Source organism: Rana temporaria, chromosome 3 (genome assembly GCF_905171775.1).
Source record: "Rana temporaria chromosome 3, aRanTem1.1, whole genome shotgun sequence".
Classification (NCBI taxonomy): domain Eukaryota; kingdom Metazoa; phylum Chordata; class Amphibia; order Anura; family Ranidae; genus Rana; species Rana temporaria.
This window is the reverse complement of record NC_053491.1, coordinates 32361785-32389122: the sequence shown is the minus strand read 5'-3', so window position 1 is coordinate 32389122 and position 27338 is coordinate 32361785. Positions and strand designations below refer to the sequence as shown.

General features: G+C 44.5%; 1 protein-coding gene across 1 annotated transcript in view; it reads right to left on the bottom strand.

Annotated features, from left to right (window-relative positions):
• Window positions 1–27338, bottom strand: part of AGBL1 (AGBL carboxypeptidase 1) — an 863343-nt gene that overhangs the window by 346830 nt on the left and 489175 nt on the right. The window contains exons 20-21 of the mRNA XM_040341533.1: window positions 17693–17824; window positions 1911–2087 (exon numbers count right to left, since the gene is read on the bottom strand). Coding sequence (XP_040197467.1) covers window positions 1911–2087; window positions 17693–17824 — 309 coding nt within the window. The remainder of the gene's footprint in view (window positions 1–1910; window positions 2088–17692; window positions 17825–27338) is intronic.

Here is a 27338-nt window from a genome sequence, read left to right as displayed (position 1 = left end):
AGCAACTGAGTCTCAGCATCAGCAGGCAGTGGCCACTCCGTTCGCACATATTGTCTGAGGCACAGCGGAGGACTGTGTCTGTATTCCAACTCCCGAATGAATGGAAGCAAGCAAACATTCATTGATGGGTGCTAGTGAGGCTACATTTAATGTGCGGTGGTGGGCTGCATTTGGGCGCTTCATTAAAAAGGTGGGGTATACATGGGCAGGGACAAAGGGGTCTGGGTGGACCCGGGGGGGGGGGGGGGGGGGGGGGGGCATTCAAAATTTGGTTTCCCCTAGGGTGTCAAAAATCCTTGCACCAGCCCTGACTGTAGACAAGACACACTTCTCATTGTACTTCTCACCTGGTTGCCGCCACACGCGCTTGACACCATCTGAAACAATTAAGTTTATCTTGGTCTCATCAGACCACAGGACATGGTTTCAGTAATGTCCTTAGTCTGCTTGTCTTCAGCAAACTGTTTGCGGGCTTTCTTGTGCATCTTATTTAGAAGAGGCTTCCTTCTGGGATGACAGCCATGCAGACCAATTTGATGCAGTGTGCGACGTATGGTCTGAGCACTGACAGGCTAACCCCCCACCCCTGCAACCTTTGTAGCAATGCTGGCAGTACTCATACATCTATTTCCCAAAGACAACTTCTTTATATGACGCTGAGCACATACACTCAACTTCTTTGGTCGACCATGACAAGGCCTGTTGTGAGTGGAACTTGTTAAAACGCTGTATGGTCTTGGCCACTGTGCTGCAGCTCAGTTTCAGGGTCTTGGTAATCTTCTTAAAGTCTAGGCCATCTTTATGTAGAGCAACCTTGTTTTAGATAATGACATTCAGATGCGTTAATTATCCCCCTGACTCCGACAATAAGCAATTCACCTGCATAATACACATTCCTATGTCAGACATTCTGTCTCCGACAATAAGCTATTCACACCTGATCATCAATAGGCTTTTCACACCATACAGTGTCATTAGCATCACACAATGGAATGTTTTTTTTAGGAGACAGCCTCAATTAACACCTAAAAGACATCTGACCTTTACAGACTTAATTAGTACGATAGACACAAAATAGTATTCGCATCACACAATGGACAATGGAATATCTTAGTCTATTGACCTGTTGTGGGTCAGTATTAAATCACCTGTAATATGTCCAGATCTCCTGCAATACATGAATTATCATTTCTCAGCCATCCTATGCCAAAAGGGGCATAGAATGACCCTAGACCCAATAGTCATTAGTGACGCTGGCACAGGAGTACCCCACATCATTCAAAGGTCTCATTCAAAGGTCTCTGGGTGTCACGGGCCATTCCGTTACAAGCGATAACACCAAATTTAACACACCTGCTCCCCATTCACACCTGAGACCTTGTAACACTAACGAGTCACATTCCTATGTATTCCTTACACTAAATTCTGCTATGATCACTAACATCCAGTCAAGATCCAAAAAAGTAACCACATGACTTTAGAAAAGGAGTGGGGGTGGGAATTAAAAAATAATGCCTGTTTCCAGGTTAGTGCATGAGATATGTAAATAACCTGTCACTCACAGCAAGGGGGCGGAACGGACTAAGGTTTTTCTCTGTAAGTCTGTTTTATTTCACTAAACAACACAAGAGGATTGCTCAGAGCTGGATGAACTCTGTGTGGCAAGACTGGGCACAGATGATAGGAAATCTTATACTCTACATTGTGACATGGAAAAAAAAATTCAGGTTTACATCCACTTTAATTATAGTTTCCCAAAATAAAACCATACTAATCTGCACCTCTTTGATGTAATGCGGTTTTCATCAACTCTAATTCACACTTCTGTATTATTTTGAGTAATGTTAAGGGCCCGGAGGCTGAAGTGTTGTGTTTATAATGTTTCTGGACATGCAAGACGTGCTCTGTACCTTGTAAGGCCCTTGATTGAATCCACAGTAGGTACTCTCCATTGTGTAGCTTCTTAAAACACCCATCTCTCGCCATACCACAACACGGGCTGTAGACTCTCGCGCCTTTTCCACTAAAAAGCTGCTGTGGGCCATTGAGAATGGAGGAGCAATCTTATCCAGGATTTTAGGTAAAGTCTAAAATAGAGATGTAAAAAAAGAATGTAATGCATGTAATAAAGCATCAGTTTGTATAAATAGTATAAACAGTGTTTGTAGCTGCTGACTTTTAACTACTTAAGGACCGCACATTTACGTCGGCAGAATGGCACGGCTGGGCACATGCATGTACAGGTACGTCCTGTGCTAGTACCCAGCCGTGGGTCGCGGGCGCGCGCCCACGACCGGGTCCGCAGCTCCGTGACCAGGACCGTGGGACCCGTGGACCCGATCTCCGCTGAAGTCCCGCGATCGGTCCCCGGAGCTGAAGAACGGGGAGAGCTGTATGTAAACACAGCTTCCCCGTTCTTCACTGTGGCGGCGGCATCTATCGTGTGATCCCTTTTATAGGGATTCACAATCGATGATGTCACACCTACAGCCACACCCCCCTACAGTTGTAAACACACATGAGGTCACACATAACCCATTCAGCGCCCCCTTGTGGTTAACTCCCAAACTGCAACTGTCATTTTCACAGTAAACAATGCATTTTAAATGCATTTTTTGCTGTAAAAATTACAATGGTCCCAAAAATGTGTCAAAATTGTCCGAAGTGTCCGCCATAATGTCGCAGTTACGAAAAAAATCGCTGATCGCCGCCATTACTAGTAAAAAAAAAATAATTACCACAAATGCAATAAAACTATCCCCAATTTATAAACGCTATATATTTTGCGCAAACCAACCGATAAACGCTTATTGCGATTTTTTTTACCAAAAATAGGTAGAAGAACACGTATCGTCCTAAACTGAGGAAAAAAAAATAATTTTATATATTTTTTGGGGATATTTATTATAGCAAAAAGTAAAAAATATTGCATTTTTTTCAAAATTGCCGCTCTATTTTTGTTTATAGCGCAAAAAATAAAAACTGCAGAGGTGATCAAATACCACCAAAAGAAAGCTCTATTTGTGGGGAAAAAAAGACGCCAATTTTGTTTGGGAGCCACGTCGCACAACCGCGCAATTGTCTGTTAAAGCGACGCAGTGCCGAATCGCAAAACCTGTCCGAGTCCTTTAGCTGCCTAAAGGTCCGGGTCTTAAGTGGTTAAAGAAAAAAATTTGCAGGTGGAACACCGCTTTAATATATTCACTTGAGCCACCTGTAAAGAACCTAACTGGATTCAGATTTGTAGTCTATAGTTTTTTTTTTTTTACTAAAGACAAATCCACTTTGCACTGCAAGTGCAAACAACAAGTGCAAAGAGCACTTGAAATTGCACTGAAAGTGCACTTGGAAGTGCAGTCGCTGTAGATCCGAGGGGGAAATGCAAGGAAAATAAAAAACAGCATTTTAGCTTGCACATGATTGGATGATAAAATCAGCAGAGCTTCCCCTCATTTCAGATCTACCTCTAAAGCCTCGTACACACGACCGAGGAACTCGACGGGTGAAACACATTGTTTTCCTCGTCGAGTTCCTTGTTAGGCTGTCGGAACTCGACAAGGCAAGTTTCTCCATTCCCGTCGAGGAAAAAAAAGACATGCTCTCTTTTTGGCTTGACGGGATCCTCTACAGTTTCCTCATCGAAAAATGTACACACGACCGGTTTCCTCGGCAAAAATAAAATCCCAGCAAGTTTCTTGCTGGTTTTTGCCGAGAAACTCGGTCGTGTGTACGAGGCCTGAGATTTACAACGACTGCACCTCCATGTGCACTTTCAGTACATTTCCAAGTGCACTTGCAGTGCAAAGTGGATTTGCCTTTCGTAAATAACCCCCTATGTTTTTCAGGACACTTTTCTCTACTGCAAAACCATGGACCTATTGATTATGCTTGAGACTATAGATTCCTTTTTGTTTTATTCAGTAAATTTGAAATAATGCACATGACTGTGTTGTATTTACTAAGATCTTTAGAGAAGAGCTCTAGAATAATTTGATTTGCAAGGTTTCCCAGTTCTTTACTTCTGTGCTGTTAAAGCAACACTAAAGGCAGATTTTTTTTTTTAAATAACAAACATATTATACTTCCCTCCACTGTGCAGCTCGTTTTGCACAGAGTGTCCACTAACCCTGTCTTCTGGGGTCCCTCGGTGGCTGTCTCGGCTCCTCCTCGCAAAAGCTTTCCACCTTCATGCGAGCGAGCTTGCATGGTGGAAAGCTTTTGCGGGCGCGCTCCTGTGATACAGCGGCGGGCATAGCCACCGACTGTATCACTCGGCCCCGCCCCCGGCGCGCTGCGTCATCGGATGTGATTGACAGCAGCGCCAGCCAATGGCTGCGCTGCTATCAATCCATCCAGCCTAGCCAATCAATGGCCAGGCTGGGAACCGAAGAAGATCACAAGGACGCGCATGGGTTTTGGGGGGGTGAGGTAAGTAAAACAGGGGTTCGGGGGGGGCGGTACCGTCAGATGTTTTTTCACCTTAATGCATAGGATGCATTAAGGTGAAAAAACATTTACCTTTACAACCCCTTTAAGTGAGTGTATTGATCTTCTGCTATCCCATGCTGTTCAAAACAGTTCTGCTAACAGATATTTGTAAGGGTCCTCCTAGCTAAGAACAAGATGATCACTCCTGCAGCTCTTTTCACCTGTAGCAAACACCTTATAAGAGTGCTTGTGCGACAGTATGTGTGATACATTTGCCTATATGCTTCAGTCTAATGCTCTCCCTGCTTGCCATTGTGATTACCATCCGGTTATTGACGTGCTAATGTCCCCTCACTATTTCTAAAGGTTAATTGATCTATTGTGTTGTGTGAAGGAAATCTGTGTTTATGTGGCTTGTGTTAATTATTCTGATTGCTTCATTGTGGTAATTATCTCTCTATATGCGGGGTCGAGTTGTCTAGTTGATGTATTTAGTACAACTAGTACTCAACTCCACTGATGTCATTATCTAAAGAAAATGTGTTTTCAGACTCGGCTCCGTCGTGTCTGCCTACTCGTCTGTATGGAAGCCCCAGTGTGAGGGGGGCGGAGATTTGTCATTGTAACAGTTTTGGAAATGACATATAAGCTGTGTGTGTTATAACATTAAACTCAGTCTTGGTTCCAGCATCCAGTCTTGACTCATGTGTGGGGGATCCTGTGATGTTCTTGTATGGAGAGGAGGGAATGCTTGACGGGGATATCATACCGATACCGTCACAATTGGTTGGTAGCAGTGGGATTTTCCCTTCTACTCTCCTTTACACCCGGATTCCAAGCAGACACTGGAAGAACTACTGGAAGTTCGTGGAAGGATTGCTAGCAACAAAACCGAACGGGTCATCATAGCAGAATTAATGGAGCGAGACCAGGAGGACGTGATTGCAGCAACGCCAGCAGTACAAGAGATGGAGACACCAGTGATTCAGGAAGAGGAATCACCAGCCAACAAGCTAATGAGAGAGAAGCTAGCGTGGTTCGGCCCGAACCCAACGCCGGATGTGGTGCTGAAAGTGATGGACCTGTTAGTAAACGCAGAACTACAGAAGGATAAACAAATAAGGGACGCAGAACTACAGTTAAAACTGGCAGCAGTCCAACAAGCAGCCGCACCTTCTCCGAACAGTGAGTACAGCACAGCAGACACAAGGAAGATTCCGTTTAGCGCTTTTAAAGCTTTTGATGAAAAGGACTGTGAAATTGATAACTACCTGGCGGATTTTGAGCGACAATGTAACCTGCACCGAATAGCTAGAAGAGAGTGGGTTGCAATATTGTCAGGCAAACTGTCAGGCAAAGCTTCTGATGCTTTCCGGACCGTGCCAGATCAGGAGATCCATAGCTACGCCAGGGTTAAAGAAGTGCTCTGCTCGTTATGCAGTAACCCCAGAGTCCCACCGACAGAAGTTCAGGGACTCACGCAAAACCACGAAAGACTCTTACGCGGAATGGGCATGCCAGTTGTCCCTGTCGGCCTCTAACTGGGTTAACAGCAGCCAGGCCACCACCGCAGAGGACATTTTGCAACTAATGCTCCTGGAGCAATTTTACAATCACATCCAGATGGACGTCAAAGATTGGGTGAGAGATCGCAGGCCCATGACTCTACCAGAGGCCGCGAAGTTGGCGGATGAATATGCGGATACTCGCAAGACAAACCAGGTCACACCACGGGTACAACCTCCACGACCAACGGCGCCCTCACACCCACCAGCCGCTAGATACCAACCGCCTAACAGACCGATGACATCTAGCCCTCGCTACCCACGCCAGGAGGACAACGAACAACGCTGCTTTCGGTGCAAACAGCTGGGTCACTTCAAGCAGAATTGCCCCATGAATGACAACACCAGGTCAAATTGGTCTCAACCTGGGTACCGCCCACCAGCAGCAGCCCATTGTGTAGACTCGGCTTGGGATCCCCAGGAGCTGGGTCAGGAAGAACCATTGGGCACCCCTTACGAAGCCCTCATGGTACAATCTGTTATTACGGACAACAGGGAACACCATTGTCAGCTGGTCATGGGCGACAGCCATGAGCCGGAGGGGCCTTGGAGGGAGCTGGGCAGAAAGAGGCACCGCCAGCTACCCTCCAAGAAGAAGAGGTCCTGGAAGTCATATAACCAGCGGACCTGGGAGAAGAAGAAGCGACTGGAGGAGATGGAATCGCAGCGGGCGCCCCAGATGCGGGCCGAGATGTTCGCCAAGGGCCCACCGGTGGCCCCTTACACCACCACCCAGTTCCTGATGATGAAGGACCACGTGGAGAGCCTGCAGGACATGAGCAAGCAGGATCTGATCCGTGAGTACATAGAGCTGGAGGAGTGCATAAGCCGCATGGAGGAGGAGAACAACCACCTGAGGTCACAGCGGGCTGACCCCCCCAGGCTCCATGAACTGGAGATGGAGCTGGAGAAGCTCAAAGAGGAGAACCGGCGGCTGCGGAGGGAGCAGGGGGTGGCTGACCTTATGGGGCTCTGAGTCCCCTCCCCCCCGGACTCTGAGCACCAGTGCTACAGCATTTCAACAAATATAACTTTTTCTTTTTATGAATCTCCTGTGACTGTCACTTCAGAGCCATAACCTGCCCCTCCCATAGCGGGACACCTAGATGGCGGCACACAGACCCATTGGCCGTCTTCACACTGACTTCTGGTGACTCTGCAGATCGCACAAAGACTTGGGGACTGACCGGCGTGTGATCTGACGACCCGGTGGCATACCTGAGTCTGAAGCAGTTGCCAAGGGAGGTCAGTCATGCCAAACGGAGTTAACCTCGGACTAAAAGCTCTGAACCCGTCAACCCTACTGGACCAGGGAAGGTCCAACCGGGTTTTCCGGAGCAGGGAGAAAAAGGGGGGCCATTGTGATACATTTGCCTATATGCTTCAGTCTAATGCTCTCCCTGCTTGCCATTGTGATTACCATCCGGTTATTGACGTGCTAATGTCCCCTCACTATTTCTAAAGGTTAATTGATCTATTGTGTTGTGTGAAGGAAATCTGTGTTTATGTGGCTTGTGTTAATTATTCTGATTGCTTCATTGTGGTAATTATCTCTCTATATGCGGGGTCGAGTTGTCTAGTTGATGTATTTAGTACAACTAGTACTCAACTCCACTGATGTCATTATCTAAAGAAAATGTGTTTTCAGACTCGGCTCCGTCGTGTCTGCCTACTCGTCTGTATGGAAGCCCCAGTGTGAGGGGGGCGGAGATTTGTCATTGTAACAGTTTTGGAAATGACATATAAGCTGTGTGTGTTATAACATTAAACTCAGTCTTGGTTCCAGCATCCAGTCTTGACTCATGTGTGGGGGATCCTGTGATGTTCTTGTATGGAGAGGAGGGAATGCTTGACGGGGATATCATACCGATACCGTCACAGTATGTTTACATATCTCCCTGCAGTCCCCGGCTGCCTGGTCCTGACTCCTGACACACACAGTGCAGAGTGAGACGGAGTGAACTGAGCCCGCCCCCTCCTTCTCCTGCTGTGTGATGTTTCCTGTGTACACATAGGAGGAGGGGGAGGAGAAGGAGGCTCACCACGCTGCTGCCGAGAAAAGCTGCTCATCTGACAAGATGACACATGTCCTAATGCAAAGTAAGTGAGCTTTCCAGAGGGGGAGGGAGGGGGTCATGCCTACGGGTTACAGTTTACTGTGAGTAATTTTGGGGGAAAGGATATGTTCTAGGGGGCACTTTATGATGTATGCTGCAAGGGGGCTTGGATATGAAATCCACCCCCTTAGCACATATTACTCCCCCCAAATTAAAGCTGCTGTCTGCCACAGAGGGGGTGGCCCTTGGCATCCCAGAAGAGATGTGGCAAATTGCTGCAGGTGCCCATACTAATGCCCCCTTTCCAGGCAAGTTAGCAAAGTGTGGGTTCCAGGTCACAGGTCCAGGTTCACACTGAAAAACACAGGAACACGCTGTGCGTTCTGTGCAATTTCAGCCCAATTATGTCCACACACTCTCTAACCATCTCCTGTACCATGTCTGCAGTCTCTGACTAAGGATGAGTTCCAGCGTTTTCACACAGCCCATGTGCAGAGCCCACCAGGAAGTCAGCACTGCGCTAATCACAGGCAGTGAGTCATAGGTGTACAAGGCAGGAGGCGTGCTGATACTTGTAGTCCTTTATATTGGACCTTCCCTTACCCTAAGGACTTCCTCTCCCCTCTTACACAATCACAGAGGTTGTATCAATTTCCTGTAATTCTCTCTTTATTGAGTAGACCCTATAATCCAGTGGTCTCAAAGTACCGGTGCATTGCCATGAAATGAGATTTGCCATGGAATGAGATGGTCCGCCTCCATCTCACCTATTGGCTCACTCATGTCACGTGACAAAACATCAGTCACGCCCTCAGCTCTACTCCCCGATTAAGTACACCCCGCGCCCGCTCTACTCCCCGTCCCCCGCACCCCGCAGCTCTACTACGCTACTAACTACGCTATTAGCGTAGACCTAGCGTTGGCTACGTTAGTAGCATAACCTGCGCATGCGCAGTATTTACAACACCAGCCCAGTAGACCTAGCGTAGTTAGTTATACTTAGAATTACGATTGCCCTGGGGTGGTAATCAAACACCCCTTAGTATAAAGGTGCCACATCCTTGATAATGTAGATATGTAGAAAAAGACCGTGAAGTCTGAGACTAAGAGAAAGTGGACTTTGTAGGCACCAGATTTAAAAAAATATAAATATTTTAATTTGAACAGTACAAAAGCACAGAATTACTAGACAATTGCTCAAAAAATGATGAGAGAAAAAGGAAACAGAAATAAACAATAAGATACACAAAAAACTCAATTCCTATCCCTTTCTAGAGACACCGCTGATAGCCACAGGGCTGGATGTATGAAATACACTGTGAGCACTGGGTGGCGTTGTAACTTCAAGAGGTGGTACAGGATGAGTTTTGATTAAAATGGGGTTCAGCTCGACATGTTTCGCGACGTCGCCGCTTCTTCGGGAGCTTCTGGGTGTTTAAAAGACAATATAATGTTGCCATTAGAGATATAAGTATATAAAGATACAATACAGTATTGTTATACATGAGGCATTTTGTAAATATACATAGAGGCCTCTGAGCAATTGGAAAAAGCATATAACTATGACCATAATACTCACCGATAACCGGTGTTTAATGAATTTGGAGAATGCTCAGCAGCGTCCAAGATATAGATATACGATCAGACCATTTACCTTTTGAAGATGGAATCAGATACCATAGGTCATGCCCACATTCACCATACACCACCGGGCAAGTTAGAACCAGTTGGGGTATCTGGAAGTAAGTAGTAAACATAAGTAATAGGTCCAAAACTAAATGGGACCATGGGATGTAGAGTGAGAAGAACAAGGGGAGAAGGAAAGCAGATGTGAAAAAAATATATATTTTTGCTAGTATAACATACCTTATAAAAGGGCATAGAGAGGAAAATTCCAGGGACCAAAAACGAAAACTCACTTATAAAGACATTGTTGGGACAACAGAAGGCAAAGTGTCCGCAGAAATCCCCTCCTGACTGTAAAAAAGCCAAAAAAATAGGTACTGTACTAGTAGTCCAAAATAGGGTTAATGAAAATAAATAAAATAAAATTAATAAAAATGTGCTATATAACATTTGCCATATAGAAGGCTTTATGGTAATAAGCACTTTATTTATTTGAAATATTATTAATGTTTTTTAATAAAACCTTCCATTAGAACATGTATTGATGCATTAACAGTCAGTTACCTTAGTTGGAAGATAGGTTTGGAGACTGGATTACAGGTCTATTCAAAAACTGCCACTAGATGGCACTGCGGCAGTGATGAGCGTTAGGCTGATGCAGGAAGAAAAATCCCCAAGGAGGGAAAGCAATCAGCTGTTGGTAAGGCAGAAAAAAACGCTCTTAATAAGAGCATGATAACACAAAGTCACTCACAAATTGATGTGAGAAAGGGTGTGCATACCTGAAGCTGTGCTCACATATGGGAGAATCTTGGGCAGTGTGATGGCGTGCGGCCCCGCTGGACGTCCGTCCTGGCTAGCATTCAACAAGAGCACCTGAGTACACAGGCTCTTGTTGAGTTTAAATACCCCGCGCGGATGACGTCATGATGATTGACAGTCATCCGGCTGGCCAGGAAAGCATACACCGCGCATGCGCGTACTTCGCGCATGCGCAGAGAGACCCGCGATCGGGTTCTCTGTGGAGATGGAAACAGGTGTATAATATGGTGTTTCCCAGGTGGTAAAAGAAAAAAGGGGAAATAGACACCATATTGTGGTTGCCATCACACGGTCTAAGGTCTGGATGATAAACATCTGACCAGACAGTGTGATGGCTTACCTGGCCACTGGTTCAATTGCTCAGCGGCGCATGGTGCTGTGGTGACTTCTGGTATAGCAGGTACTGGTCTGATCATATCTTAACGCTTGGTGAGCAAACAAAAAAGAAAAATGACAGACATTTATGTATGAAGACATGCAAATACATGCATAACAATTTTTAAATCCATCACATGATGGGCATATAAGAAACATTGGTCAATAATATTGGATGATGCTATTTCTACTTATTTACACAAAAATAAATAAGGAAACTGCACATGATTTGTCACAGAAAAATCTTTTTAACCTGGAAAGTGGAAAAGGGATATGGGAAAGACCCTTATTGGGGCCAATTACGCCACTGAGCGGACTAGCTATATCCTGTAGCTTGGACAGCTTACTGGAACTTAGGATATTATTTGATCAGAGTTGTCCGTAATGAATTTTTTAACAGGGATAGTGTCAAAGCATGGTTGGATCTATGATAGTCAGACCAGCAGTGGCTCAAGCATAAAAAACAGACAAATAAAAATACGGGTAAGAATTGAAAATGAAAATACAATAGAAATTGAAAAAACAAATCCAAACCACCGGGTAGACCGATCATTTCGGGGATAGGGTCAATCACTGAAAATGCCAGCAGACTGGTAGATTTTTTCTTGATGCCTTATGTACTTAGCCTTCCATCTTATGTTAAGGACACATCAGATTTATTGCGACACCTTGATGGCGTGGCAATACCTTCGGATGCTATATTTGTTAGCATTGACGTCGAAGCATTATATTCGAGTATACGATTTGGGCCTTGAAGTCATCAGATCCTTCCTAATGAAGGAGGATCATCGTACTTGGAAATTTCAATCTTTTATTTTGAAATTGCTATCATTTATTCTCCATCATAACAGTTTTACTTTCGTAGACTCCCACTACCTCCAGGTACAGGGCGTAGCCATGGGCACTTGTTGCGCACCGGCTTACGCGAACCTGTACCTGGGGGGGTGGGAGAGGGAAATAGCCTCCAATGAGGCTTATGATGACTTCATGGCCCAAGTACTGTGTTGGTATAGATATATCGACAACATTTTCCTTATTTGGACAGGCACTATACAATGTCTACAGGAATTTATAGGCCGTTTGAACAAAAACACATTTAATTTAAAATTTACTTTTGAATTCAATAGAGACACTTTATCGTTTCTGGACCTATCAATATATCGAGATGCCTCTAACAACATTGCAACTAGGCTGTATCGAAAGCAAACAGCAGGGAACACTGTGCTACACGCCCAAAGCAGTCACCCGACACATCTCATCCACAGTATACCGTATGCTCAGTACATCCGCCTCAGGAGGAATTGTACACATGATACGGATTTTAGATCTCAGGCTAATGAGCTGCGCTCTCGTCTTTTACTGCGAGGGTACAGCAAATCTCTTTTGAGAAAAGCTTTTAACAAAGCTCTCAATCGAGATAGACCCTCCCTCATACATCCCCAAAAAAAAGAAAACAAGGATCAACAAATCACCAGATTTATAACAAAGTATACGTCTCAACATCACCAACTACGCGGCTGCTTAGAAAAACACTGGCACCTCTTGAGCGAAGATGTGACCATAGGTAAATACGTTAAACGTAGGCCTGAAATAGTTTTTAGAAAAAACTCCTCAATTGGAAACAAACTAACAACAAGCCACTACCAAGTCAAAACCAATCCATCGACCCACAACCAGATCCCAGGTATTTCTAAATGTGGCCATTGCACCTATTGCCCATGGGTACAAGCTGGCAAAAAATTTAGCTTGCCCAATGGGGAAATCTTTAGACCCCGCTTCCAGGCCAGTTGTGACACCGAGGGGGTCATATACCTAATGACCTGCAAATGCGGGGCCTTTTATGTAGGCAAGACATTACGCAAATTGAAGAAAAGAATCTATGATCACATTTACTATTCGCAAAACGCTAAGATGCTCACACCCATAAGTCGCCATCTTGGGCTGTTTCACAAATTTGACACTACATCTATCCAGTTCCTTGTACTGGAGGTTGTCCCGCGTGACCCCCGTGGGGGGAACTGGGATAAATTTATTCTTCAAAGGGAGACTTTGTGGATAGAGCGTCTCGGTGCTACCAAATTACCTGGGATAAACGAGGTGCTGTCATACAGGCCCTTCCTATGAGGGACCTGTATGACAGCTCCCACACCCAGAGATCTACTCATCACACCTATATTAGTTCTCCAATGATGACTGGATTTTACTCATCCAATCATATAATAGTCTATAACACTGTCATCAGTGACCAACATTCACAATCAGTTTTTTCTTTCAACATTTCATCATTTTTTCAATTTCTATTGTATTTTCATTTTCAATTCTTACCCGTATTTTTATTTGTCTGTTTTTTATGCTTGAGCCACTGCTGGTCTGACTATCATAGATCCAACCATGCTTTGACACTATCCCTGTTAAAAAATTCATTACGGACAACTCTGATCAAATAATATCCTAAGTTCCAGTAAGCTGTCCAAGCTACAGGATATAGCTAGTCCGCTCAGTGGCGTAATTGGCCCCAATAAGGGTCTTTCCCATATCCCTTTTCCACTTTCCAGGTTAAAAAGATTTTTCTGTGACAAATCATGTGCAGTTTCCTTATTTATTTTTGTGTAAATAAGTAGAAATAGCATCATCCAATATTATTGACCAATGTTTCTTATATGCCCATCATGTGATGGATTTAAAAATTTGTATGCATGTATTTGCATGTCTTCATACATAAATGTCTGTCATTTTTCTTTTTTGTTTGCTCACCAAGCGTTAAGATATGATCAGACCAGTACCTGCTATACCAGAAGTCACCACAGCACCATGCGCCGCTGAGCAATTGAACCAGTGGCCAGGTAAGCCATCACACTGTCTGGTCAGATGTTTATCATCCAGACCTTAGACCGTGTGATGGCAACCACAATATGGTGTCTATTTCCCCTTTTTTCTTTTACCACCTGGGAAACACCATATTATACACCTGTTTCCATCTCCACAGAGAACCCGATCGCGGCTCTCTCTGCGCATGCGCGAAGTACGCGCATGCGCGGTGTATGCTTTCCTGGCCAGCCGAATGACTGTCAATCATCATGACGTCATCCGCGCGGGGTATTTAAACTCAACAAGAGCCTGTGTACTCAGGTGCTCTTGTTGAATGCTAGCCAGGACGGACGTCCAGCGGGGCCGCACGCCATCACACTGCCCAAGATTCTCCCATATGTGAGCACAGCTTCAGGTATGCACACCCTTTCTCACATCAATTTGTGAGTGACTTTGTGTTATCATGCTCTTATTAAGAGCGTTTTTTTCTGCCTTACCAACAGCTGATTGCTTTCACTCCTTGGGGATTTTTCTTCCTGCATCAGCCTAACGCTCATCACTGCCGCAGTGCCATCTAGTGGCAGTTTTTGAATAGACCTGTAATCCAGTCTCCAAACCTATCTTCCAACTAAGGTAACTGACTGTTAATGCATCAATACATGTTCTAATGGAAGGTTTTATTAAAAAACATTAATAATATTTCAAATAAATAACGTGCTTATTACCATAAAGCCTTCTATATGGCAAATGTTATATAGCACATTTTTATTAATTTTATTTTATTTATTTTCATTAACCCTATTTTGGACTACTAGTACAGTACCTATTTTTTGGCTTTTTTACAGTCAGGAGGGGATTTCTGCGGACACTTTGCCTTCTGTTGTCCCAACAATGTCTTTATAAGTGTGTTTTCGTTTTTGGTCCCTGGAATTTTCCTCTCTATGCCCAGGCCATTATACCTTTTATAAGGTATGTTATACTAGCAAAAATATATATTTTTTTCACATCTGCTTTCCTTCTCCCCTTGTTCTTCTCACTCTACATCCCATGGTCCCATTTAGTTTTGGACCTATTACTTATGTTTACTACTTACTTCCAGATACCCCAACTGGTTCTAACTTGCCCGGTGGTGTATGGTGAATGTGGGCATGACCTATGGTATCTGATTCCATCTTCAAAAGGTAAATGGTCTGATCGTATATCTATATCTTGGACGCTGCTGAGCATTCTCCAAATTCATTAAACACCGGTTATCGGTGAGTATTATGGTCATAGTTATATGCTTTTTCCAATTGCTCAGAGGCCTCTATGTATATTTACAAAATGCCTCATGTATAACAATACTGTATTGTATCTTTATATACTTATATCTCTAATGGCAACATTATATTGTCTTTTAAACACCCAGAAGCTCCCGAAGAAGCGACGACGTCGCGAAACATGTCGAGCTGAACCCCATTTTAATCAAAACTCATCCTGTACCACCTCTTGAAGTTACAACGCCACCCAGTGCTCACAGTGTATTTCATACATCCAGCCCTGTGGCTATCAGCGGTGTCTCTAGAAAGGGATAGGAATTGAGTTTTTTGTGTATCTTATTGTTTATTTCTGTTTCCTTTTTCTCTCATCATTTTTTGAGCAATTGTCTAGTAATTCTGTGCTTTTGTACTGTTCAAATTAAAATATTTATATTTTTTTAAATCTGGTGCCTACAAAGTCCACTTTCTCTTAGTCTCAGACTTCACGGTCTTTTTCTACATATCTACACTAGCGTAGTTAGTAGCGTAGTAGAGCTGCGGGGTGCGGGGAATGGGGAGTAGAGCGGGCGCAGGGTGTACTTAATCGGGGAGTAGAGCTGCGGGCGCGGGGTGTACTTAGCGCTGGTGGGAGGCACGCCGCTGACAGTGCTATCGGGCTATCACAGGGAGAGGAGATCCTCTCCCTATGATAGCCTAGCTGTGACTGATGTTTTGTCACGTGACATGAGTGAGCCAATAGGATGAGATGGAGGCGGACCATCTCATTCCATGGCAAATCTCATTTCATGGCAATGCACCGGCCCGTGGGCCATTTGCGGCCTGCGGACCAGTTATAAATGGCCCGCAGGCAGGGCGGAAGTGGGGGGGAGTAGATTTCCTTCACATCCAGAGTAGTGCAGGAAGCGTCTCTGTCATAAGTTCACTTCTCTGTCTCACGCTGCAGCTGCTCCCCGCCCCCCGGCGCCCCCCCCTCTCTCTTCTCGTCCATCCCTATTTGCTTGTGATATCACCTGGGATGGACGAGAAGAGAGGGGGGGGGCCGCCGGGGGGCGGGGAGCAGCCGCAGCGCGAGACAGAGAATCGAACATATGACAGACGCTTCCTGCGCTACTCTGCATGTGAAGAAAAAAGAAAAACAAGTAAACGCTGACATGTACACTGATTATGCCCCATGTGCTCTGTTTGTTCCCCATGTACCCCGATTGTGACCTCATGTTCCCCATGTGCCTTAATGTGCCCCATGTACCCCGATTGTGCCCCGATGTGCCCCATGTACGTGCCCTCATGTACCCTGTTTGTACCCTGAATGTGCCCCATGTACCCTGATGTGCTCCGATGCGCCCTGATCCGCCCCATGTGCTCTGATGCGCCCCATGTACCCTAATGTGCCCCGATTGTGCTCTGATGTGCCCCATGTACCCTGATGTGCCGGGCTCTGTACCCTGATGTGCCGGGCTCTGTGCCGTGTCCTGTGCCCTGATGTGCCGGGTCCTGTGCCCTGATGTGCCAGGCTCTGTACCCTGATCTGCGCTGTGCCCTGTACCCTAATGTGCTGGGCTCTGTGACCTAATGTGCTGTGCCCTGATGGTGAGTGGTCAGTGTGCAGTGTAGTGGTCAGGGTTAATAATGCATCCACTGACACCAGTGCTGGGGGTAAAAATGCGTCCACTTACAGCAGTGCTGGTGGTAATAATGCGCTCGCTGACACCAGTGCTGGGGGTTAATAATGTGTTCGCTGACACCAGTACTGTTGTTTTTGAAGTTTGAAAGTTTGCATGCGGCCCCCCATGGCATATGAAAACTTTTCTTGTGGCCCTCAGGTAATTTGAGTTTGAGACCCCTGCTATAATCTGATAAGTAGGCGAAGATTATGCAGAGTGGGTGGAGCTTTGGGGAAGTGAGTGTGGTAATTAATTAATAGCTGTGCTGCAAAGTGTCCCTGGAATTTTTTTTCAAATGTTGGCAACTATGTACAAAGTGGTTGATTTACATAGACTATGCACTTTGCAAAGGGTTGTCTGTTCAGTTGAGCCTTTTTTTTTTTTTCAATACAAAGTTCTTGCTCATGCAACCGGATTATGGGGTTGATTTAGTAAAGGCAAATAGACTGTACACTTTGCAAAGTAAAAGTGCCACATGTGGCCCCTGAGCCACTGGTTGGGCACCCCTGTATTAAACTAAGCAGAGTCAGGGCTAAAAGGGAACCATAAATACATTACATACACAAAGAGGTGCAACAGTAAAGATTGGTACAGAGACATTGAAATATCGCAAATATCAGGGCAGGTGACAAGCATGTTGTCAGATCCAGGGATGATAGGGTATCAGGTTGTGAGAAACCTGAACTCAGAAAAGACTGTTCTACCTTCTTTTAGGCCTCGTACACACGACCGAGTTTCTCGGCAAAAACCAGCAAGAAACTTGCTGGGATTTTTTTTTTGCAGAGGAAACCGGTTGTGTGTACATTTTTCGACGAGGAAACTGTCGAGGATCCCGTCGAGCCAAAAAGAGAGCATGTCTTCTTTTTCCCTCGACGGGAATGGAGAAACTTGCCTTGTCGAGTTCCTCGACAGCCTAACAAGGAACTCGACAAGGAAAACGATGTGTTTCACCCGTCGAGTTCCTCAGTCGTGTGTACGAGGCTTCACAGTTACAATATTCAGAATCTTAAACTTTTTTAGTCTGCTGTTTACATAATGAGCTGTGATTCTAGTTTACTAGAACATTAGCATAATAACGGGAACTTACATACCCTGTATCCAACATCCTCCAAAAGAACAGAAGAATCCACCACACATCCTGCTTGCCACAAGGTCTCCTTTATGCTGCATCCATAGAAAAACACATTCTTTCTTTGAGAATGGCCATGATAATCACAGAAAACCTGCAAACAAAGATAACATTTAAATACCATACAAACTACCCTTTTTTTTACACTCACTTCCAAAAAAACATGAATGTATTTTACTTTTCAAACAAATTCTTCTTTTCTGTTTAATTTAATTTATTCTAATTCATTTGGAGTCAGCGTGCTTTTATGTCCTGCAGACATCATTTTATATACTGCAGCTTAAGGGCACAGAATTTTTTAGCTGTAGGCAAGAACTCTAAGATTCACATGGGAGACGTGCAATGGTGTAGCTCCATTTATTAGTCATTCTACTAAGTAATGTTGCTTGAATTTGCTTCTGAGCAATTTGCGGGCAGTTCAACTAAACAGGGCAAAATGTTCAGGGTTCAGAAGACACCGAATCCGAACCAGATTGAAGTAAAAAACGAAAACAAAAGTTTGTTTGGGCCTCTGGAGGGCAACTACAGAAACCAAATGCAACAAAATGGCATGAAAAGCCCACCAAATGATGTTTTTTTTAAAAGGAGGGGGATGTCCACAGTGTAGGGGAGAGGCCATTTTGTGAAGATTCAAAGGCAACATTGGAAAGACACAAATCTTTAGCCTCGTACACACGACCGAGAAACTCGACCGGCGAAACACATCGTTTTCCTCGTTGAGTTCCTCGTTAGGCTGTCGAGGAACTCGACAAGCCAATTTTCTCCATTCCCGTCAAGGAAATAGAGAACTTGCTCTCTTTTTGGCTCGTCGAGTTTCTCGACAGTTTCCTCAACGAAAATGTACACACGACCGGTTTCCTCGGCAAAAAAAATTCTCCCAGCAAGTTTCTTGCTGGTATTTGCAGAGAAATTTGGTCGTGTATACGAGGCCTTTGAGTTAACAGATTTGTGGGGTCTTTTAATGGTGTGAAATATGTAATGGAATCACTAAGGCCTCGTACACACGACCGAGTTTCTTGGCAAAAACCAGTAAGAAACTTGCTGTTTTTTTTTTTTTTGCCGAGGAAACCGGTCGTGTGCATATTTTTCGACGAGGAAACTGTCGAGGATCCCATTGAGACAAAAAGAGAGCATGTCTTCTTTTTCCTCGATGGAAATGGAGAAACTTGCCTTGTCGAGTTCCTCTACAGCCTAACAAGGAACACAACGAGGAAAGCGATGTGTTTTGCCCGTCGAGTTCCTCGGTCGTGTGTACGAGGCTTTAGGGTTACTTGTGGGACTCCCAGCAGCAACACAATGGGGGTCATTTACTAAAGGCAAATCCACGTTGCACTGTAAGTGCAAACTACAAGTGCAAAGTGCACTTGGAAGTGCAGTCGCTGTAGATCTGAGGGGGACATGCAAGGAAAATAAAAAACAGCATTTCCTAATTCATGTTCCCTTTGTTCTGTTTTCTTTTCTCTTTTTCTGTAACATTTTTAACCTGGTAGCCTCTTTTACCTGGCATACTGGTTGTGCCCCTTTGTCTTTTTGTTTAGAGCCCTTGGGTATATATGATAGATTGTGTGACTACAACTGTGTACACAATAAATTATGTACTTACTGTATTTTTTTTTTTCGAAAACAGTAACAATAACTTTTTTTAAATCAATGTATAAAACACACTGGACCAAATGGCCATAATAAAAGCACCCCCACATTAGTGCAACATATCAATAAAATACATTCAGTTACAGATATTGGGGTTTATTTACTAAAACTGGAGAGTGCATAATCTGGTGCAGCTCTGCATGGTACGATCAGCTTCTAAAGCCTCGTACTCATTGGCAGGGGACTGTCTGTTGACAGACTGTTGTCCTAAAAGCTGACCGTCAGTACGCTCCTTCAGACAATTGTCCATCTTTCGGCTAACAAATGTTGGATGGCAGGCTAGTAAATTTTTGGTGGACAACGGTTTGTTGTCTGATTTTCGTATCATCTGTACACAAGTCCATCACACAAAAGTCGAAAGTACAAACACGCATGCTCGGAATCAATGCTCACCAAGCACGAAATTAGCAGAAGGGGACCAAATGGTGGTGCTCAAGAGCTGAAATTCCTCATAGTATGTCACTATGTTAGTGTTTGTGGCATGACAATTGTGTTAGTATGCAAGACAAGATCCTGGCACACGCCCTCGGGACAAAAATCAGAAGCTTGGTTGGCCAACAATCTGATTGTGTGTACGAGGCTTAACTTCAGCCTGGAAGCTGATTGGTTTCCATGTGGAGTTGCACCGGATTTTGCACTCCCCAGTTTTAATAAATCAACCCCACAGTATCAATGTATGTTCCTTTATGACATTGTGAGTATTAGGACAGCTTTCTATAACATCATTGACAAAAATCCCACCCAGCAATTCAATGTCTTGCCCTTTAAGACATCCACCAAGTACAAATGATGGAAGAACTTTCTATAACAGATATTTCAATGGACTAAGCGCAGGCACATCCTTCTATGTGCTAAGAAAAATGTATATTGCAAGGATCCTTAAATCTTTCAAGGAAGAAAAGTGCCCTCAGGCACAAAACCATACGCCTGGCAAAAGTGGGCACAAGTCAGACACAAAAGAAATGACAGACACCCTTTAATGGAATGTGTGAGCGAAAAATATAGGTAGACTAAGTTTTGTGATTTGTTTTAACAGTAACACACAGGGGTTGATTTACTAAAGGCAAATAGACTGTGCACTTTGCAAAGTGAAGATTCACTCTGCAAGTGCAGTTGCTCCAGAGCTTAGTAAATGAGCAGAAGCTCTGCTGACTTTCATCACCCAATCATGTGTAAGCAAAAATGCTGTTTTTTTTTCCTTGCACGTGATTAGGTACTCATAACCGGCCTTTGGGGTGTGCAAACTGTGCGGGCGCCATGGGCAACAGGGGCGCCGTGCGGCCATCACAGCTTGCAGAATGTGAGTCGCAGTCAGTTACTCACATGATCATCACAGGAGTCCGACTCCTATGAGTCACAGCAGCAGGCGCTGCCAGGTCTCCCTGCGCACTGCCAGGTCCCCCTGCCCTGGGACTGGGTGAAGAGCAATGCATCGGTTGCGGCACCTGAAAAAAATGGCTGCTGCCAGCCCCGACAGGCACACTGTGCATGTGCCGCCGCTGCACGGGAAAGCCAGAAAACACTTGGCTATTCTCGGGCAGACGGTGCATGCGCAGTGGCATCTAAGCGCCGGGCGGCGCCATATTTAAATGTAAAGCCGCACCGTCCACCGAAAGGTAAGTCAGTTTAGGTGACCAGGGGGCGAGGGGTGAAGATGGGGGTCCGCCACAGGATTAGCTTGCACAGGGCGCCTGAACACCTAAGGCCGGCCCTGTGGGTACTCTTTGCAAAGTGAAGCTTTATCTCATTTACTAAGCTCTGGAGCAACTGTACATGAAGAGCGCAACTGCACTTTGCAAAGTGCATAGCCTATTTGCCTTTAGTAAAGCAACCCCAAAGTTGTAACAACAGACACAAGCTAGATCTGTACAATCTAGCAGTCCTGTCTGTTCTTTTATGGTATAACTATTGAAGGATAAGGCCCAGAACACACAGCAATAATCAATCACAGTAGTTAACAATCCAACTGTACTGTGCTGAATTTGCAGTACTAGTGCTGAATGCCGGGTCTAATATGCGGCAAATGTAGTAAAATAAGCCCCACAGCACAAAGCAATGATGAAACGCAAGCGTCATTTATGGCAATACTTTGCAAACAAGTGGAACTGGTGCTCAATGCCTGGTCTAATATGCTGAACTTTCAAAAATCTGGTAGAAATAAATGACACAAAACAAAGCAATATTGAACAGTAAAGTATTTTATGGCAATGGGGTGCAAACAAGCATGGTTGGTGCCTGATCTATTAAGAAATTTCAAATGTAGTAGAAATAAGTCCCACAGAACAAAGCAATGTAGAACAGTACAGGTAATTTTTTCCAAATATAAAATAGGTGGGACCTTCCTGTGATTACTCTTCTGCAGGGGCAGACTGACAACTCATGGGGCCCCCGGGCAACAGGAGAATATGGGGACCCCCGGGAAATAGGAGAATATGGGGACCCTGGGCAAAAGGAGATTATGGGGCCCCCAGGCAATAGATTATAGGGCCACAAAGTATGCATACACAGTATACACACACAGTATACATACACACACTGAGAAGGTACTGGAGGGGCGGGGCAGCTATAATCTTGGGATTTTTAGACCAAAAGAATGTCGGTAAGGGACATTTCAGGGACAGATGTAAAAAAAACACAGATTTTTACATACTGTCCCTCGTTTTACTGAGGCTGGCAACCCTGATGGGGCCCCCTAGTGGCATGGGGCCCTCGGGCAGTGCCGAGTGCCCGAATAGTCAGTCCGCCCCTGCTCTTCTGGCACCATTCCTTTACAAGAGACCATGCAATATGCTTCATTTTTCCCCAGCGGAGGGAAAAAGGAAGTTAGAAAGAATCGTTTGGGGACTTAAAACGTGCCAAAAAGAGAACATTAAAAAGAAACAAGTGATCATTGCCTTTATACAGTTGTGTTCAGTTTTGCGCATGTAAGTAACTCCAACTTGGGGTAATGGATCTACACGTTTTGTGTTAGTCGTGCTTCCTCAAGATCAAAACCTCTATAAATGCAACAAATATCAATCTGAAGAAATTCAAAGGACAACATCCACACACTTAGGCCCCGTACACACGGCCGAGGAACTCGACGTGCCAAACACATCGAGTTCCTCGGCCAGTTCAGTCCTGTAGCCGCCTAGGACCTCGGCGGGCCGAGTTCTCCCATAGAACAACGAGGAAATAGAGAACATGTTCTCTATTTCCTCGCCGAGGTCCTCGTCGGCTTCCTCGGCCGAAAGTGTACACACGGCCGGGTTTCTCGGCAGAATTCAGCCAGAAACTCGGTCGGAAGCTGAATTCTGCCGAGGAAACTGGTCGTGTGTACGGGGCCATAGAGGATGAATGATGTCATCACCCATCATGTAAGGCCGTAAGAGTCAGTCTGAGAGATTTTGAAAAAGTGGTGCCATATATGATGGATGATGACATCATTCCATCCCCTATTAGTGTTTATGTTGTCCCTGGAATTTCTTTAGATTGCATTTATAGAGGTTTTGATCATGAGGAAGCAAGACTAACGCAAAACGTGTTGATCCATTACCCCAATTTAGAGTTACATGCGCCAACTGAACATAACCGTATAATGAAATGATCACACAGAGCAGGGGTCTCCAAACTGTGGCCCACATGACAGATGTGGCCCTTTGCTAGCCTTTATCCGGCCCTTGGGGTACTATGCCTCCCACTGATATGAGGCACTATTCCTCCCACTGACACCAACAAGAAGGCAATATTTATTCCACTGATACTAATGATGGGATACTATTCCTCATACTAATAGGAGCACTCCTCCTCCTTCTACTGACCACGTACCCTGAGGCCATATTTATTCTCACTGATGTTGGGCCCAGGACATTTTCTGCTCATGCTGGACACAATACGGCGCTCCTAAAGTCTGAAGGATATTATACTGGCCCTTTGTTTGAAAAGCTTGGAGACACCTGACATAGAAGATGGAATGATGTTATCGCCCATCATATAAGGGCATAAGAGTCAGCCTGAGAGATTTTGAATAAGTGGTGCCATATATGATGGATGATGACATCATTCCATCCCCTATTTGTGTAGATGTTTTTACTTAAATTTCTTTAGATTGATATTGGTTGCATATATAGAGGTGTAGACCCTGAGTAGGCAGTAAGACTATCGCAAAGCGCATTGATCCATTATACCAATTTGGAGCTACTTACTGTATATGAGCCATACGGAAACCAGAAGTAACCCTAACGGCCGTTTGACGCGCCAACATCACTTCCGTGTGATTTAGGTCACTTCCGGTGCGACTTGGCCACTATACAGACGCAACTCAAGCGTCTGCTCCTCCCCTATTTTTGGCACCAAACCAGGCACCCTATGGGAAGGTGGAAGTGGGTATAAATAGATACTGGTGGAGGATTTTAGAGTACAGCCACTATGAGAGGGGAAGTATCATATGTTGGAATTGCTGCTCTGGGTGACCCAGTTGTGTATTTTATCTGGGATTTTTTTTTTACTTTTTTCTATCTGGATTCATGACCATATAATGACTCTTTACAGGTCTCAAGAGTCTTTGTGGAGTTTCTTTGAATGTCAGTCGCTTCTCTTGTATATATATATGGAGTTGTGTATATCCATTCATCTGAATTGAATCAACAATATTCAGCCTATTCCAGGTAGTTTTCCCAAATTGTTTGTCTATCTACTTATACTTGGAGAGTTGTGGAATACCTCCATAAATGTATTGTTTATTGGACTTTTATTAAGCCATTTACCTTTCCTTTTGTGCATAGGTGGATTCCTTACTATCCCCCAGTCCTTGAGTGTGTTTTTCTCATATACCACTCTCTATGGTTACACCATATGATCCTCTCTTCTGGGTTTCCTCTTGACCTCTCGGCTTTATATACTATATATATATTTTTTTTTTTATCATCAACCAGTCCATCATTTTACAGGTAATTGTTGCTCCTATTATATGTTGGTCTTTATGACCTCAGCCATTTTTGGGATTCAAATATTAATTGTGTTTATTTTCTTATGACATGTGTATTTTTGTATTATTCTGTGATTATATGTATTGTTGTCTTCTTTTTCTATTTTTCAGTAGATAGTGCCTGACAAATGTAATTCTCCTGAGGAAGCTACTAACAGTGGTGAAACATGTAGAGAGTTTTGTCATGCTGCACCTCTGAAACTGTATTTTATACTTTTGGATGGATTTTATTCTGTCAATTTTTTACTTTTATAAATAAAAACTTTTTTGACATCTGTTTGTATACTTTGCACCTTCAAAATCCCATTTATCCTGTTTCTACATTGTTATCAATTAAGGGGATGTGGTGCCAATAACTTATAGATGATAAGCAATCAAACTCTTCTCCAAAACAGTAAAGGTAGTTTATGGCAGTATTGCTCTGTGCCAAATCTAATATGCTGCATTTGCAAATGTGGTAGCCCCATGGCCCAAAGCAATGAGCAGTAACAGTGGTTTACAACATATATATTCAGTACTAGTCTCTGCCTGAAAGACTCTGCCTGCACTACTAAGTTCTAATAGTCTGCATGAATATGCCCCACACAGAGGAAACATGATCTATCCCCCTACAAACATCCCATCTATCGCCTCAGCAGAGCACCGTAAGCTCAAAGCAAAAAAAAAATAGGCACAGGGCATCATGAGAAGGTGCCCAGTCAGGCTGGGCTAGTGGGGTCTAAAAGGGTTTTCAGCAGAAGGCAGGAGTAAGTGGATTGGCTGCAAGAGTGGGGGAGGCTGGGCAGTGGAGAGGTCACAGGGCAACAGCTTCCGGTTAGCACACGAGGAGAGGAAATGTTCCCGTCCGCCCACCCGCCCTACATGTTTTTGAGCTTTGGTAATGGTATGTGGTAGTTGTCGTTATTATGTATGTTTTACTTTTACGAGGTATGCGGTTGGGTCTTTGGAGGCATTGGTAAATAAACTTCTGGAATTTGACGAGTGGGGACACATCTGAGGTATGGGTCCCTGGTGAATGCCAGCTATGAAGGATAAACTGAGAGTGAGAATGGTACATCTGCTGAAGGTGGTCGTTCCCGAGTAGGTGCAATGGGGCAGAGACCATGGGAAGTGTTAAAGCAGATATAAGTGTAGCACTACCCCCGAAGGAGCTGCTGGTTTGTTTTGGGTGGCATGTTACCTCATGGCTCCTCCGCCGTCTAAGGGTGTATGGTGAATGTAGCAGTAACGGAATGTCCATGACAGGTCTCTTTTCTGTGCTCTTTATTACCCAGCCGGGTAAAAACAGTAAAACTTGTGGTGAAAGGTAGAGTTGAAAGTAGAAGGAGAAATAGCAGATTCAGGCGTAATAATAGGGAAGCAGTCCTGCTCTCACGTGTAACACTTCTTGCGCCACTCCTGCCTGAGTGGACTTAGTGTACCTGGACAGGCCTCTCTCACGGACCTGGCAGCCAGAGTATCACTCGGAACTTAGAGGAAAAGTCTCTGCCACAGACCCTCCTTAAGATTAAGATAACGGAGGTGATTCTCCTTAATAGAATTAGCCTGGATCTCCTTCAAATAGCTTACAGGTTACCGACTGATAGATGACCAGCCTCCCAGTGTCCGGTTACCTTGATCCCCGGTGGTTTGTCGAGACCCTATTGAATCAGCAGCCTCTCATTGGCTCTCCCCTGATGGACTCCCCACCAAACAGCTTCCTCGCTTGGGATCTTTTAGGATTCATGAACCCAGTCGACTACTGGGCTCCCCGCCACAGCTCAAATGCTCCTGGCCAACATGGTCCCGGAACCAGGAACACCACGTGGCACACACACCCCAGCCTGGAAGGCCATTTCGCCGGGGGGGGCGTGATGCAGTCACCCTTAAATTGTGGGTGCTGCACTCTAAGAAGACGGTCCCAGACCAATGTCGTCTGTCCCATAAATACCCTCTCCCAGCATGCACAGCAAGGAAACTCCCTCCTGATTGGCTGCTAGGAAAGAGCACCCAAACCTCGACTCCACTGCTGCCACCTATCGTCCTGGGGTGGGAACAGCACCTTAGGAGCAATAGAATGAGCCCACAGCCAAGCTGAGACAGAGACCCAATTTTGAACATATTAAATTGGATCAGAGTCAGCTATCACTCTGATCCCCCTCTAAATTTAACTAGCACCGGTACTTGGAAGTAACCAGGCACTACATAAGGTAAAAGATTTTAATAGGTAGTGCCTCCAAGGATCGGCAACCAAAAAACGATTATGCCTTGTTTTGGTTTATATTGTTAAATGAATTGTTAACTTTAATAAAGGGGCAGTTTTCCCAACTTTGGTGCCAGACTAATTTTTAGTAGTTATGGCGGGGGCTATGAGATGGGGGAATAGTAATGTGGGGCCAATGGGCCAGTATACATATGGGTTACCTTTTCATGATCTAACTAACTAGTCCACCAGGCTTTGAATCCCTGGTTGCTGTAAAATGACTGGCATTTATAGGCCCTAGGTAGGGCCAAGTTCCAGGTGACTGTGGGCATCCAATAGGATGCCTGTCACCACAAACATGGCGTTCAAAGTCAATGACAGAGACATGTTTTTTCCCCACATAGTATTCCATGTTCCTGCTCTTTCCTGACTGTTGATTGTCTGCTGTGGATGCCCAGAGTATTTTGGGCATCCACAGCGAATGTCGCATTTATTTGGTTCCCCAATCAAATATGCGACTTTCTGGAACAAATTCACTTTTACTCAAACAGAAACACCATTGCCAATTAGAAAACTCCATTCTATCATTAAATAAACTTTCATAAATGATGCAGTGACTGTATCAGGTGAAATAAGAAAACAAAATACATTATTTTTTACTAGGTTTACACATTTTAAGCTATCTTTCCTCTTAGTTTGTATTCCCTAAGTGAGCAAAGCAGAAAAGCCTTCTTGTGAGGAGTTCCTTCAGGGAAAATCTAAATACAGAATAAAGAGAGGGTAACAAAACTCCAGAGACAGTTAAAAATG